Below are 12,658 nucleotides of genomic sequence, written 5' to 3'. Positions count from 1 at the left end.
TCCGCACAACAGGCAGTTCACACTGCCATATGGGATACGCTGGGGGTGTCAATTCAAAGTTAACGACCCCCCCAGATCAGATCGCATATCGCAGTGCGATCTGAAAGTTCGCACAGAATCAGATCGCACTAGTGTGAACCATCATGCGATCCGATTCTGCTGCGGAACAAAAAAAGGGTCCTGTGCGTGTTTCAGTGTGATTGCGGTGCGAATTCAGCCATACAAACTGTATGGCTGAATTTGCACCGCACAGACATTGCATGTAATTTTAGGAGCAGTGCGCTCAGAATTACATGTGATCTCTGTGATTGCACAAATGTGAACCGGTGTTCCGTGAAAAAACCATACCCGTGAGAAAACCATACCCTCGTCACTTCCGGTGCACCTACGGAGGGTATGTAATGTTACACTTGCCGCCGTTACATTAAAACAGCTCCTCTGCAACATGACTCATCTCCGCTCCTATCCCTGTCACTTCCCTGATCTCGGCTAATAAATATAAAAGCGGATCGCGGAGCCGAGATCTCCGTCATTTACATTTCATACACCCGCCGCAGCTTTTATATTTAGTAGCAGTCATCAGGCAAGTCACAGGGATAGTAGTGGAGATGACCCATGTTGCAGCCAAACTGTTTTTATGTAACCGCCGCAAGTATAATATTACACACACTGCCGTTATAATTTCATTCCCTCCGAGCATGCGCACTTGTCAACTTCTCTGCTGTTCAATGATGTATCCGGGGCTCTGAGCATGCGCACTGCTACGCTGCTCAGCTGTTTCTGACAGGAAGTGACGAGGGTATGGAATTCTAACGAGGTATGTTTTTTTAACGTTACACCGGTGTAACGTGAGAATTACCTACCCCGTGAGAATAACCTACCCTCGTCACTTCCGGCCAGGAACAGCTGAGCAGCGCAGCAGTGCGCATGCTCACAGCCCCGGATACCTAAAGGAACAACCGAGGAGCTGACTAGTGTGCATGCGCACTAGTATGAAAAGATCACGGTGTACCGTGAAAAAAACCTACCCACGTGGCGGTTACATAAAACAACTGTGCTGCAATAGGAGTCATCTCCGCTCCTGTTCCTGTCACTTCCATGATCTGGGCTAGTAAATATAAAAGCGGCTCTCGGCTCCGTGATTTATGTTCTCATACACCCGCCGCCGCTTTTATATTTACTAGCCGAGATGAGGGAAGTGACAGGGACAGGAGTGGAGATCACTCGTATTGCAGCACAGCTGTTTTAACCACTTAAGCCCCGGAAGATTTTACCCCCTTCCTGACCAGGGGGTATTTTGCGATTCGGCACTGCGTGACTTTAACGGACAATTGCGCGGTCGTGCGACGCTGTACCTAAACGAATTTGACGTCCTTTTTTCCCCACAAACAGAGCTTTCTTTTGGTGGTATTTGATCACCTGTGCGATTTTTTGATCACGCGCTATAAACAAAAAAAGAGCGTCAATTTTGCAAAAATAACAATATTTTTCACATTTTTTTATATGAAATTCCCCCCCAAAAAAAAGTAAAAATCAAAATTTTTTAAAATTTTCGGCCAATTTGTTTTATGCTACCTATGTTTGGTAAAAAAAAATCGCAAAAAGCGTATTTTGATTGGTTTGCGCAAAAGTTATCGCGTTTACTAACAAAGGGAAAGATTTTTGTCATTTTTGTTGTTTTTTTTTTTAACGCGTAATGGCGGCGATCTGCGATTTTTTTTTTGCGGGACTGCGACATTGTGGCGGACAGATCGGACCCTTGACTGACATTTGTGACACTTTTGGGGTTACCAGTGACATTTCTACAGTAATCAGTGCTATACATATGCACTGTTACTGTAAAAATACACTGGTTGTGAAGGGGTTAACTTTATTTGGAAGGGAGGGGCTGTGTGTATCCCTAGGGGCGTGCTTTCTACTGTGATTGGCTGTGGCTTCAGCTGTAAGGACACTGATCAACGGATCTACATACTAGATCCGTTTTATCAGTGTCTTTACAGCGAGGAGAATGACAGGCAGCTTGTTTACACAAGCTGCCTGACATTCTCCCTCTCCCCCGCCGATCGCCGAGTGACCGGCGGACATCGGGTCCGCTGGTCACACGCGCGGGGGGGTCCGTGACCACGCGGGAGCGCGCCCGGGGGGGCGCGCGCTCGCTCCCTAGACCCTCACAAGCTAGTGACGTAGCCCTACGTCACTTTGCCTGTGAGGGGCTGACTGCCGACGTAGATCGGCGTTAGGCAGTCGGCAAGTGGTTAATGTAAACGCCGAATGACATAGAGTGCCATGCAACCGGAAGTGACGAGGGGTAGGTTTTTCTCACGGGTAGGTAATTCTCATGGAACACCGGCACTAAATAAAAATGAAGATGAGATGTGAAAAATATACAGGCTGGGCAGTTGGAGCTCAGTGATCAGAGAGACAGAGAGGGAGAAACAAAGTTACAAATAAACTCCTGAGCAGAGATAACATTAGAGCCAGTGCTGGGAGGGGGGCCCACACAAGGGAGGGGGATTAGTGAGGGACAACTGTCTCATTCTCAACAGATAAAAGCTGATAGCAGGGAGAGGGACAGATCAGATTCAGGTGCTGGAGGAAAAATTCTGTTCTTGTTGTCCATCACTAATCCCCCTCTCTGTGTGGGCCCCCTACAAGAGGGCTGTAGGTCCCCCCCTATCAGCGGCCCTGTATGTATGTATATATATATATATATATATATATGTATATAATGTTTGCGGGTTCTAAGTAATTTTCTAGCAAAAAATACTGTTTTGTCAGAAATAGGCCTGGCCCTTAAAGCGTAACTCCATCTAAAAGTGGAAGTTCCGCTTTAAGGACTCATCCCACTTACCCAATTTTAACAGGTACCTGCTCCAACTTCCGTTTCAAGTGCCACAGCGCTCAGCAATGGAAGCTCTCCTCCCTCCCCGCAGTCTTCTGGGACAATGACAGGTCCCAGAAGACTGCATCCATCATTCAGGATGCGCAGTGAGACTCGCGCATGCGCAGTGGGCACCCCGCTGTGAAGCCGCAAGCTGTCACAGCCGGGTGCCCGTAGTAAAGATGCCGGTGTCACACCGGCATTCGCCGAGGGTGGATGGCAGATAAAGACGGCTAGGGTGAGCTCACCGCTGGACCGTGGGACAGGACAGTGGCTGTTTTTTAAAAGTCAGCAGCTACACTTTTTATAGCTGCTGACTTTTATTTTGTTTTTAATGCTGCCTGGAGCTCCTCTTTAAGTGGTCACAAAGAAAGTGCGTCTGCGGTTACCATGGTAACGTCCTTCTCTCAGCCAGGGATCGGAATCCAGCCTCCCCGTTTAGTAATGATTGTCTATCCTGATATCCTCCTGCTTCCTCCACAGCCTGTCGGTATTTTACACTTTCCCCTTCTCACACAAGCTCACCCGAAGCTCCGTAGTCCTCACCGTCGAAGCGCCTCTGAGGAGATTTGTCCCATGCGAGTCTCCGTCGCCGTAGTGTGGCGCTCCTGGGAGGACGCGTTGCTAGGGTCTTTGCTGTTGCTAAGGTGAGCGCGGCCTAGTTTCCTCCTGCAGCCCGGTCTCACCTCCGCTGTCATGTTCAAGGTGAGGAATGAAAGTGTGGAAATAGAGGAGGGTGTGGGCACGGCATGTTATGTATGTTATACCGGGCGGCGGGGTGGGGGTGGGCTGTGTGAGGAGAGGGCTCAGCCCGAAATCCTCCTCACGTGGGTCAGTGTGACCTGAGTACCAGGCGGGAGACTTCCAGCTCTGCTCTGAGGAGATGTAACTCTCTGTGGTGGCCTTATAATAAATCATTTCATTGGATACAAAGCATTCTATATGTTCTCATAGAGAGCTGGAAATACTGCAACTCTGTTGTCTCAGTCACTGAATGTGAGAGGACAGCTGCTATTGGCTGAGAGAAGTCTAAAGCGCACTGCGCCGTAAAAGACGCCGCGGGCCTCATTCACGCCTCAGCGTTTTGTAGTTTGAAGCTCAAAAAAAACAGAAGGAAAAAAAATCAATTATTCTCTATGGAAATGATTCACGTCTCCACTCCAAGTCGCCTGCAACTCAAAAAAGTTCTGGAGTTTTTTTTTCTAGCTCTAATCAGGCGGATTTGAGCGTTTGACGCATTTTTATTCTTATGGAAATGCGCTATTTGCCTGTTTTTGCGCAATTTCCTGCTCCAATGAGAAAATGTAAAAAATACAATTGTAATAATATATGAACAAATACATGTAAAATAAATACACAACTAAAAAACATCATAAATAAATGAATAATATGTAATAATACAAAAACCATGAACCCCTCACCTTCAGGCCTCTTTTGTATTGTGCGACCTTGCCGCAACTTTGACTGGACTTAAAGCAATGCCTGTGTAATCTGGAGGTCTATGGACTTCACGTCGCATTAAAGTCGGTCCAAAGTAGTGCAAAACGGATTCCGCCGGGCGAAAAGCCCGTGTGAAAGGACCCTAAGAGTGTTTCATTTTTTATTTTCATGTTTTTAAAGTAGAACTATAGACAAAACTTTGTTTTTTCATTTCGGATAGCGCAAGGAAGGGTTATAACCCCTGTCAGATTCTTTTTCACCATCTGTGTTACCTTGGGGAGATTTCCCTCCACTTCCTGTCCCATAGCCACACAGTAAGTGAGAGGAAACCCCTATAAATTAACCACTTACTGCAAAGTGACGTATCTTTACGTTGGCAGATTTGCGGTGTTATACCGGGGTGATGCCTCTAGCTAGAGGCACCATCCCGATACCGTGGTTTAGAGCCGACGGTCGACTTTCCGTTGGTAACGACAGATGCGGCTCCGGAGCCGCTCGATCGTTACTCGGGTGACCGGAAGGGGACGTCCCCCCCTCCCGCCGCCTTCCATGACTTTGCCCGGGCCTCCTGTCCCACCGGGAGACCCGAGCACCCAGGCGACGCGTCCGCCGGCTGGATGGAGTCCCGATCTAAGCCGGAAACGGCTTAGATTGGGTCTCCAATGACGTAACCCGGAGGCGGCGTCCATGACGTCACTTCCGGGTTACTGTGCTGCAAAAGGCGGCAGATTTAAAAAACGGCAGTATGCAAAAATGCAGTTTTTGGCGTTTTGCATACATGGAAGTGTAGTGGATGGGTACTGATATGATTTTTTTTTTTTTTACTGCACATTCTTCTTTATAACATCTCGGGTATGATAAAGTTTGAAACACAAAATCATAAATTATAATATAATAAATAACTATAAAAAAGTTAAAGTATATATACACAGTGCCTTGCGAAAGTATTCGGCCCCCTTGAACTTTGCGACCTTTTGCCACATTTCAGGCTTCAAACATAAAGATATAAAACTGTAATTTTTTGTGAAGAATCAACAACAAGTGGGACACAATCATGAAGTGGAACAAAATTTATTGGATATTTCAAACTTTTTTAACAAAAAAAAAAAAATGAAAAATTGGGCGTGCAAAATTATTTAGCCCCCTTAACCCTTAACTTAATACTTTGTAGCGCCACCTTTTGCTGCGATTACAGCTGTAAGTCGCTTGGGGTATGTCTCTATCAGTTTTGCACATCGAGAGACTGAAATTTTTGCCAATTCCTCCTTGCAAAACAGCTCAAGCTCAGTGAGGTTGGATGGAGAGCGTTGGTGAACAGCAGTTTTCAGTTCTTTCCACAGATTCTCGATTGGATTCAGGTCTGGACTTTGACTTGGCCATTCTAACACCTGGATATGTTTATTTGTGAACAATTCCATTGTAGATTTTGCTTTATGTTTTGGATCATTGTCTTGTTGGAAGACAAATCTCCATCCCAGTCTCAGGTCTTTTGCAGACTCCATTAGGTATTCTTCCAGAATAGTCCTGTATTTGGCTCCATCCATCTTCCCATCAATTTTAACCATCTTCCCTGTCCCTGCTGAAGAAAAGCAGGCCCAAACCATGATGCTGCCACCACCATGTTTGACAGTGGGGATGGTGTGTTCAGGGTGATGAGCTGTGTTGCTTTTATGCCAAACATAACGTTTTGCATTGTTGCCAAAAAGTTCGATTTTGGTTTCTGACCAGAGCACCTTCTTCCACGTGTTTGGTGGGTCTCCCAGGTGGCTTGTGGCAAACTTTAAACTACACTTTTTATGGATATCTTTAAGAAATGGCTTTCTTCTTGCCACTCTTCCATAAAGGCCAGATTTGTGCAGTATACGACTGATTGTTGTCCTATGGACAGAGTCTCCCACCTCAGCTGTAGATCTCTGCAGTTCATCCAGAGTGATCATGGGCCTCTTGGCTGCATCTCTGATCAGTCTTCTCCTTGTATGAGCTGAAAGTTTAGAGGGACGGCCAGGTCTTCGTAGATTTGCAGTGGTCTGATACTCCTTCCATTTCAATATTATCGCTTGCACAGTGCTCCTTGGGATGTTTAAAGCTTGGGAAATCTTTTTGTATCCAAATCCAGCTTTAAACTTCTTCACAACAGTATCTCGGACCTGCCTGGTGTGTTCCTTGTTCTTCATGATGCTCTCTGCGCTTTAAACGGACCTCTGAGACTATCACAGTGCAGGTGCATTTATACGGAGACTTGATTACACACAGGTGGATTCTATTTATCATCATTAGTCATTTAGGTCAACATTGGATCATTCAGAGATCCTCCTGAACTTCTGGAGAGAGTTTACTGCACTGAAAGTAAAGGGGCTGAATAATTTTGCACGCACAATTTTTCAGTTTTTTATTTGTTAACAAAGTTTGAAATATCCAATAAATTTCGTTCCACTTCATGATTGTGTCCCACTTGTTGATTCTTCACAAAAAATTACAGTTTTATATCTTTATGCTTGAAGCCTGAAATGTGGCAAAAGGGCACAAAGTTCAAGGGGGCCGAATACTTTCGCAAGGCACTGTGTAATAAATATATATATATATATATATATATACACATAGTACAGTAAAACTGCAGGCAAGGGCAATTGGGGGGGGGGGGGAATGTCAATTTATTTAATTTAGTAATGTAATCCAATAGGATTACAATATATCAGTGTGTTTGTGTGTTTTACTTTTCAAATTTGCCGCCGGTTCCACCCCCCTGCGACGCAACGCTCGCAGGTAACGGAAGTTAGGGCACACAGCGTCAGGTGGAAGATCCGGCCACTGTATGCTGCAGGAATACATTGCGGGATTCCAGGGACAAGGTAAGTAACCCCTCTTCCAGGATCCAGTGATGCTCCCTGGCGGTACCCCGAGTGTGGCTCCGGGGTTACCTCTAATGACACTGAAATTCCACCTGAGCCACACCCGGGAATACCGCTAAGGAGGTTAAGTGCCGGTTCACACTAGGGCGACCTGTGAGGCGACCTGGTCGCCTCCCATAGGGAAGCTGCGGACCCGTTCTAATAGGAGCGACACAAGTCGCTCCGACCTAGAAAAAGGGTCCGGAGCTTCTTTGGGGCGACCCGGAGGCGACCGCCATAGACTTCAATGTTATGAAGTCCGTGGCGGCCGCTCCGAGGTCGCGTCGCGGTGCGAAGTAGCGTCGCTGCAGTGTGAACCGGCGCTCAGGGTTAATTATTTATTATTACTTAGTATTCCTTTATTGAATTTATTTATATGTGTATTTATTTTACATTTATTTATTTATTATTATTATTAGTAGTAGTAGTAGTAATAGTATTAATATTGTAACACTAACCCCAACTCCTAATCCTAACATAACCTTAACTCTAAGGCTGCATTCACACTTGAGCGTAGCGTTTTACCGCGTTTTTTTACCGTGATTTTACCGCGATTTTCAGGTGTTTTTGGAGGCAGGCATTGACATCTATCAAAAACGCTGGTAATCAGCCCAAAAAGAAGCTCATGTACTTTTTTCAGCTACAGGCGTTTTGCAAAACGCTCAGATGTGAACAGGGGCCATTTAAATGAATGGGGTTTTACTTGTTGGGCGTTTTGGAATGTTTTTTTTAGCGTTTTTGGAGCTGAAAAACACTCAAAAACGCCCAGGTGTGAATGGAGCCTAACCCCTTACCCTAACAAAAATAAATAAATAATAATAAAAAAGAAATAAAAGCTAATTGAAAAGCTAAAAAAGCTGAAATACCTAGCAACAAATGATTCAACAGATAAGTCCCCGTTCACACTGGGGCGACCTGTGAGGCGACCTGGTCGCCGTAGGTCGCCTTCCATAGGGAAGCTGCGGACCCGTTCTAATAGGAGCGACACAAGTCGCTCCGACATAGAAAAAGGGTCCGGAGCTTCTTTGGGGCGACCCGGAGCGACCGTCATAGACTTCAATGTTATGAAGTCTGTGCCAGCCGCTCCGAGGTCGCTGCGCGCTGCTCGCACCGCGACCTCGGAGGTCGCCCCGGGAAGTCGGATCGCCCCAGTGTGAATGGGGCCTTATAGTTTTCTCTTTTGGCTAATTTTAAAATGTTTAAAAACGCTTTATAAAAACACACCAAAATTGTGCAGAAAAAACGCTAAAAGATACTGAGGTGTGAATGCAGCCTAAAACCAGGCTTTTTCTGCCATTTATTGTTTGCAAGTAAAAATCTGTATTTTTTGCTATAAAATGACTTAGAACCCCCAAAAATATTATATATATATATATATATATATATATATATATTAGCAGAGACCCTGATAATAAAATGGCGGTCATTGCAATATTTTATGTCACACTGTATTTGTGCAACAGTCTTTCAAACGCAGTTTTATTGGAAAAAATACACTTTAATTAAAAAAAAAAAAACAGTAAAGTTAGCCTAATTATTTTGTATAATGTGAAAGAAGATGTGACGCTGAGTAAATAGATACCTAAAATCTCTTGCTTTAAAATTGTGCACGCTTGTGTAATGGAAAAAACTATGGTACTTAAAAATCTCAATAGGCCAGGCTTTAAAAATGTTTACAGGTTACCTGTTTAGAGTTACAGAGGAGGTCCTGCACTAGAATTATTGCTCTCACTCTAACAATCGCGGCAATACCTCACATGTGTGGTTTGAGCCCCGGGTCACACTTATGCGATGCGGGAAGGCTGCGAATCCGCAGCCTGTTCCTGCATCGCAAATGCACCCCCGGCAGTTTACACTGCCATATGCGATACGCTGGGGGTGTCAATGTAATCTTAACGACACCCCCAGTTTGATCGCATATCGCAGTGCGATCTTGCAGTTCGCACAGGATCGGATCGCACAAGTGTGAACCGCTGTGCGATCCGATCCTGATGCGGCTGCCAAAAAGGGTCCTGTGCGTGTTTGCTGCGGGTGCGGTGCGAATTAAGCCATACAAAGTGTATGGCTAAACTCGCACCGCACAGCCGATCGCATGTAATGAAGGAGCAGTGCGCTCCGACATTACATGCGAACGCCGCAGCCGCATGAATGTGAACCGGCTCTGAACCGTTTACATACGTGGACGAGACGTATGTAAACATCCCTTGTAATATAAATAAGGAAGACCGATCTCTCATTTACCTTTTTAAAAGAAAAAAAAATGTTTTTGACACTTTGACTTTAAGGGAAAAAAAAATGTTGATGGCCGAGAACTGGAACTGACATGGCCGGTCTGGTCCGCTAAGGGCATAGAGCCAAGTGAGGGCAAGATGGCCTTTCTGCCTAGCCATTGGCCAGACCTCTCCCGTCGCCTATAAAATTGATTCTGTGGTAAATCCGCCACTGGGATCACTTTTATCGGAAAGTTGGCCGCCTAACGAAAAAAAAAGATACCGGGGGGGCTATGATGGCTAGCTGCTGCCCTAACCCTGCTATTTAACATCAAAAACATGATGTACATTTAGGCCTCATGCACACAGGGCATTTTTGCAGCTGCTTTTAGGAGCGTCAGACTTTTTTTATGCAGCTTTAAAACGCCTCTCCATGTTATCTTATGGCCTCATGCACACACAGACGTTTTGCAGCTGTAAGTGGCATATGTGTTTTCAAGCTGCGAAAAAAACCCAGGGCCTGTGCGTCCTGAGGACCAGCGTCAGAGCTGTAAAAACAGCTGACGCTGCTAAAGGCTGCTTAACGTTGCTTATACAGCGTTAAGACGCGTTATATTTTTATTTTATTTTTTTGTGTGAAAATCAATGGTTCCCTATGGGAGCATATTGATTTGAAAGGAAGTCGCATCACAAGTCGTATCTCCACGCCAAAATGGGGGAAAAAAGCGGCGTGGGTCCCCCCCAAAATCCATACCAGACCCTTATCCGAGCATGCAGCCCGGCAGGTCAGGAAAGGGGAGGGGACGAGCGAGCAGCCCCACCCCCATCTGGACCATTCCAGGCCACACACCCTCAACATGGGGGGATGCTTTGGAGCAGGGTGGGCTCTGCACCCCCCCCCCCACCCCAAAGAACCTTGTTCCCATGTTGATGATAAGGACCTCTTCCTGACAACTCTGGGCGGTGGTTATGGGGGTCTGCGGGCAGGGGGCTTATTGGAATCTGGACACCCCCTGTAATAAGGGGGCCCCCAGATCCCGGACCCCCTCCCTATGTGAATGAGTATGGGGTACATTGTACTAGACATATGCCGGTTTTCGGTAATTCGATATATCGCGGTATTGCATAGCCACGGTATTGTTATTGTGGCATTTTTAAAATACCGAGTTTCTCTGTCAAGTCTGCCTGACTTGTGAATTGATACATTTCAGTGAGCTGGATGACTCATTCACTCACTCAGCTAACACCTTTCAGCATTAAGTCTCCTAACTATAAACAAAAATGATTACATTTGTATCTTTTCCTTCCCTCTGCCAGGGAGAAAGGAAGTTTAACCTCTTAAAGACTGGATCTTTTTCTGACACTTGCTGTTTGCAAGTTAAAATCAGTTTTTTTTTTGCTAGAAAAGTACTTAGAACCCCCAAACATTTTATATATTTTTTTAGCAGAGACCCTACAGAATAAAATGGCGATTGTTGTAATATTTTATGTCACACTGTATTTGCGCAGCAGTCTTTCAAACGCAATGATTAGACTTTAATGAATAAAAAAAAAAAAAAAAACGTAACAGTAAAGTTATCCCAATTTTTTTTTTTTTTGTTACACAGAGAATCGTGAGAGAATCGTGATCTTTATTCCAAGCTAAAAAATCGTGATTCTCATTTTGGCCAGAATCGTGCAGCTCTAATAAATATATATATACACACACACACGCCTAGCAGCCCACATTACATTATTATATAGCCATCAAGCAGTGTCTGGCCTACCTGGTGATGACTGGTCCTGGCGCTCTGATCCGATGGCCTGGTCTTTAAAGGGGCAAATCCTTGCGATCCAGAAGTGGTTAAACCTGCAGGAGGACCGGTGTTTTTATCTATTAATGACTTTACTATTGCTTTAGGCCTGGTTCACATGTATGCGGGTTGGTGGTTCACATGTATGCGGGTTGGCGGTTCACATGTATGCGGGTTGGCGGCCCACATTTGCACAGGCATAGCAGCCCATTGATTTGAACGGGCTGCTATGCCCTCATTTTCCGCAGAAAAAAGGTGCATGCAGCATTTTTTTTAAATTCAGTGGCCTTGAAATCCATCCTGCTTTTGCACCATGCGACTAACCTGCAGTTCCTGCTCTGGCAAGCTTTCTGCATTTTTTGTATACGTGGGCACGGCATTTAAAAATAAACAGTTTGCGTGTGCAGCAACGGCAGGTAAGTCGCATGGTGCAAAAGAAGGATGGATTTCATGGCCACTGCATTTTTTTAAATTCTGCATGCACCTTTTTTCAGCTGAAAACGCAGGCATAGCAGCTCAAGCCCATTCACATCAATGGGCTGCTATGCCTGTGCAAATGTGGGCCCCCAACCCGCATACATGTGAACCAGGCCTAAAGCAATAGTAAAGTCATTAATAGATAAAAACACCGGTCCTCCTGCAGGTTTAACCAATTAATGACTTTACTATTGCTTTAGGCCTGGTTCACATGTATGCGGGTTGGGGGCCCACATTTGCACAGGCATAGCAGCCCATTGATGTGAATGGGCTTGAGCTGCTATGCCTGCGTTTTCAGCTGAAAAAAGGTGCATGCAGAATTTAAAAAAATGCAGTGGCCATGAAATCCATCCTTCTTTTGCACCATGCGACTTACCTGCCGTTGCTGCACACGCAAACTGTTTATTTTTAAATGCCGTGCCCACGTATACAAAAAATGCAGAAAGCTTGCCAGAGCAGGAACTGCAGGTTAGTCGCATGGTGCAAAAGCAGGATGGATTTCAAGGCCACTGAATTTTAAAAAAATGCTGCATGCACCTTTTTTCTGCGGAAAATGAGGGCATAGCAGCCCATTCAAATCAATGGGCTGCTATGCCTGTGCAAATGTGGGCCGCCAACCCGCATACATGTGAACCACCAACCCGCATACATGTGAACCAGGCCTAAAGCAATAGTAAAGTAATTTATAAACAACACCTCCTTCAGGTTTAACCACTTCTTGACCACAAGGATTTGCCCTCTTAATGACCAGGCCATCGGATCGGAGCCGAGCGCCAGAACCAGTTATCACCAGTTAGGCCAGACACTGCTTGATGACCTATTTTAGGCCTGGTTCACAGAGTCTGTACTGACTGACTATATAATAATGTGCATAAGTGAACCAAAGCCCCTAAATTCAGCAATGAAATTGAAGTGAGGTGGAAATTTAATAATTTAAATTTAATAATAGAATACCGTGATAATACCGTA

The 12,658-nt window shown here is 45.2% G+C and overlaps 2 protein-coding genes across 2 annotated transcripts in view; one reads left to right on the top strand and one right to left on the bottom strand.

The window, feature by feature from the left end:
* Positions 1–3,632, bottom strand: part of LOC309546318 (uncharacterized protein CXorf58) — a gene marked incomplete at its 5' end in the record, with an annotated part of 46,745 nt that extends 43,113 nt beyond the window's left edge. The window contains 3 exon segments of the mRNA XM_082245929.1: positions 3,428–3,525; positions 3,527–3,607; positions 3,609–3,632. Of these exon segments, the coding sequence (XP_082102055.1) occupies positions 3,428–3,525; positions 3,527–3,607; positions 3,609–3,632 (203 nt within the window).
* Positions 3,461–12,658, top strand: part of APOO (apolipoprotein O) — a 123,129-nt gene continuing 113,931 nt past the window's right edge. The window contains exon 1 of the mRNA XM_082245928.1: positions 3,461–3,586. Coding sequence (XP_082102054.1) covers positions 3,578–3,586 — 9 coding nt within the window. The 5' untranslated portion in view covers positions 3,461–3,577. The remainder of the gene's footprint in view (positions 3,587–12,658) is intronic.

This window comes from Pelophylax lessonae (genome assembly GCF_965119305.1).
Source record: "Pelophylax lessonae genome assembly, chromosome: 2".
Classification (NCBI taxonomy): domain Eukaryota; kingdom Metazoa; phylum Chordata; class Amphibia; order Anura; family Ranidae; genus Pelophylax; species Pelophylax lessonae.
This window is presented reverse-complemented; position numbering and strand designations above follow the sequence as displayed.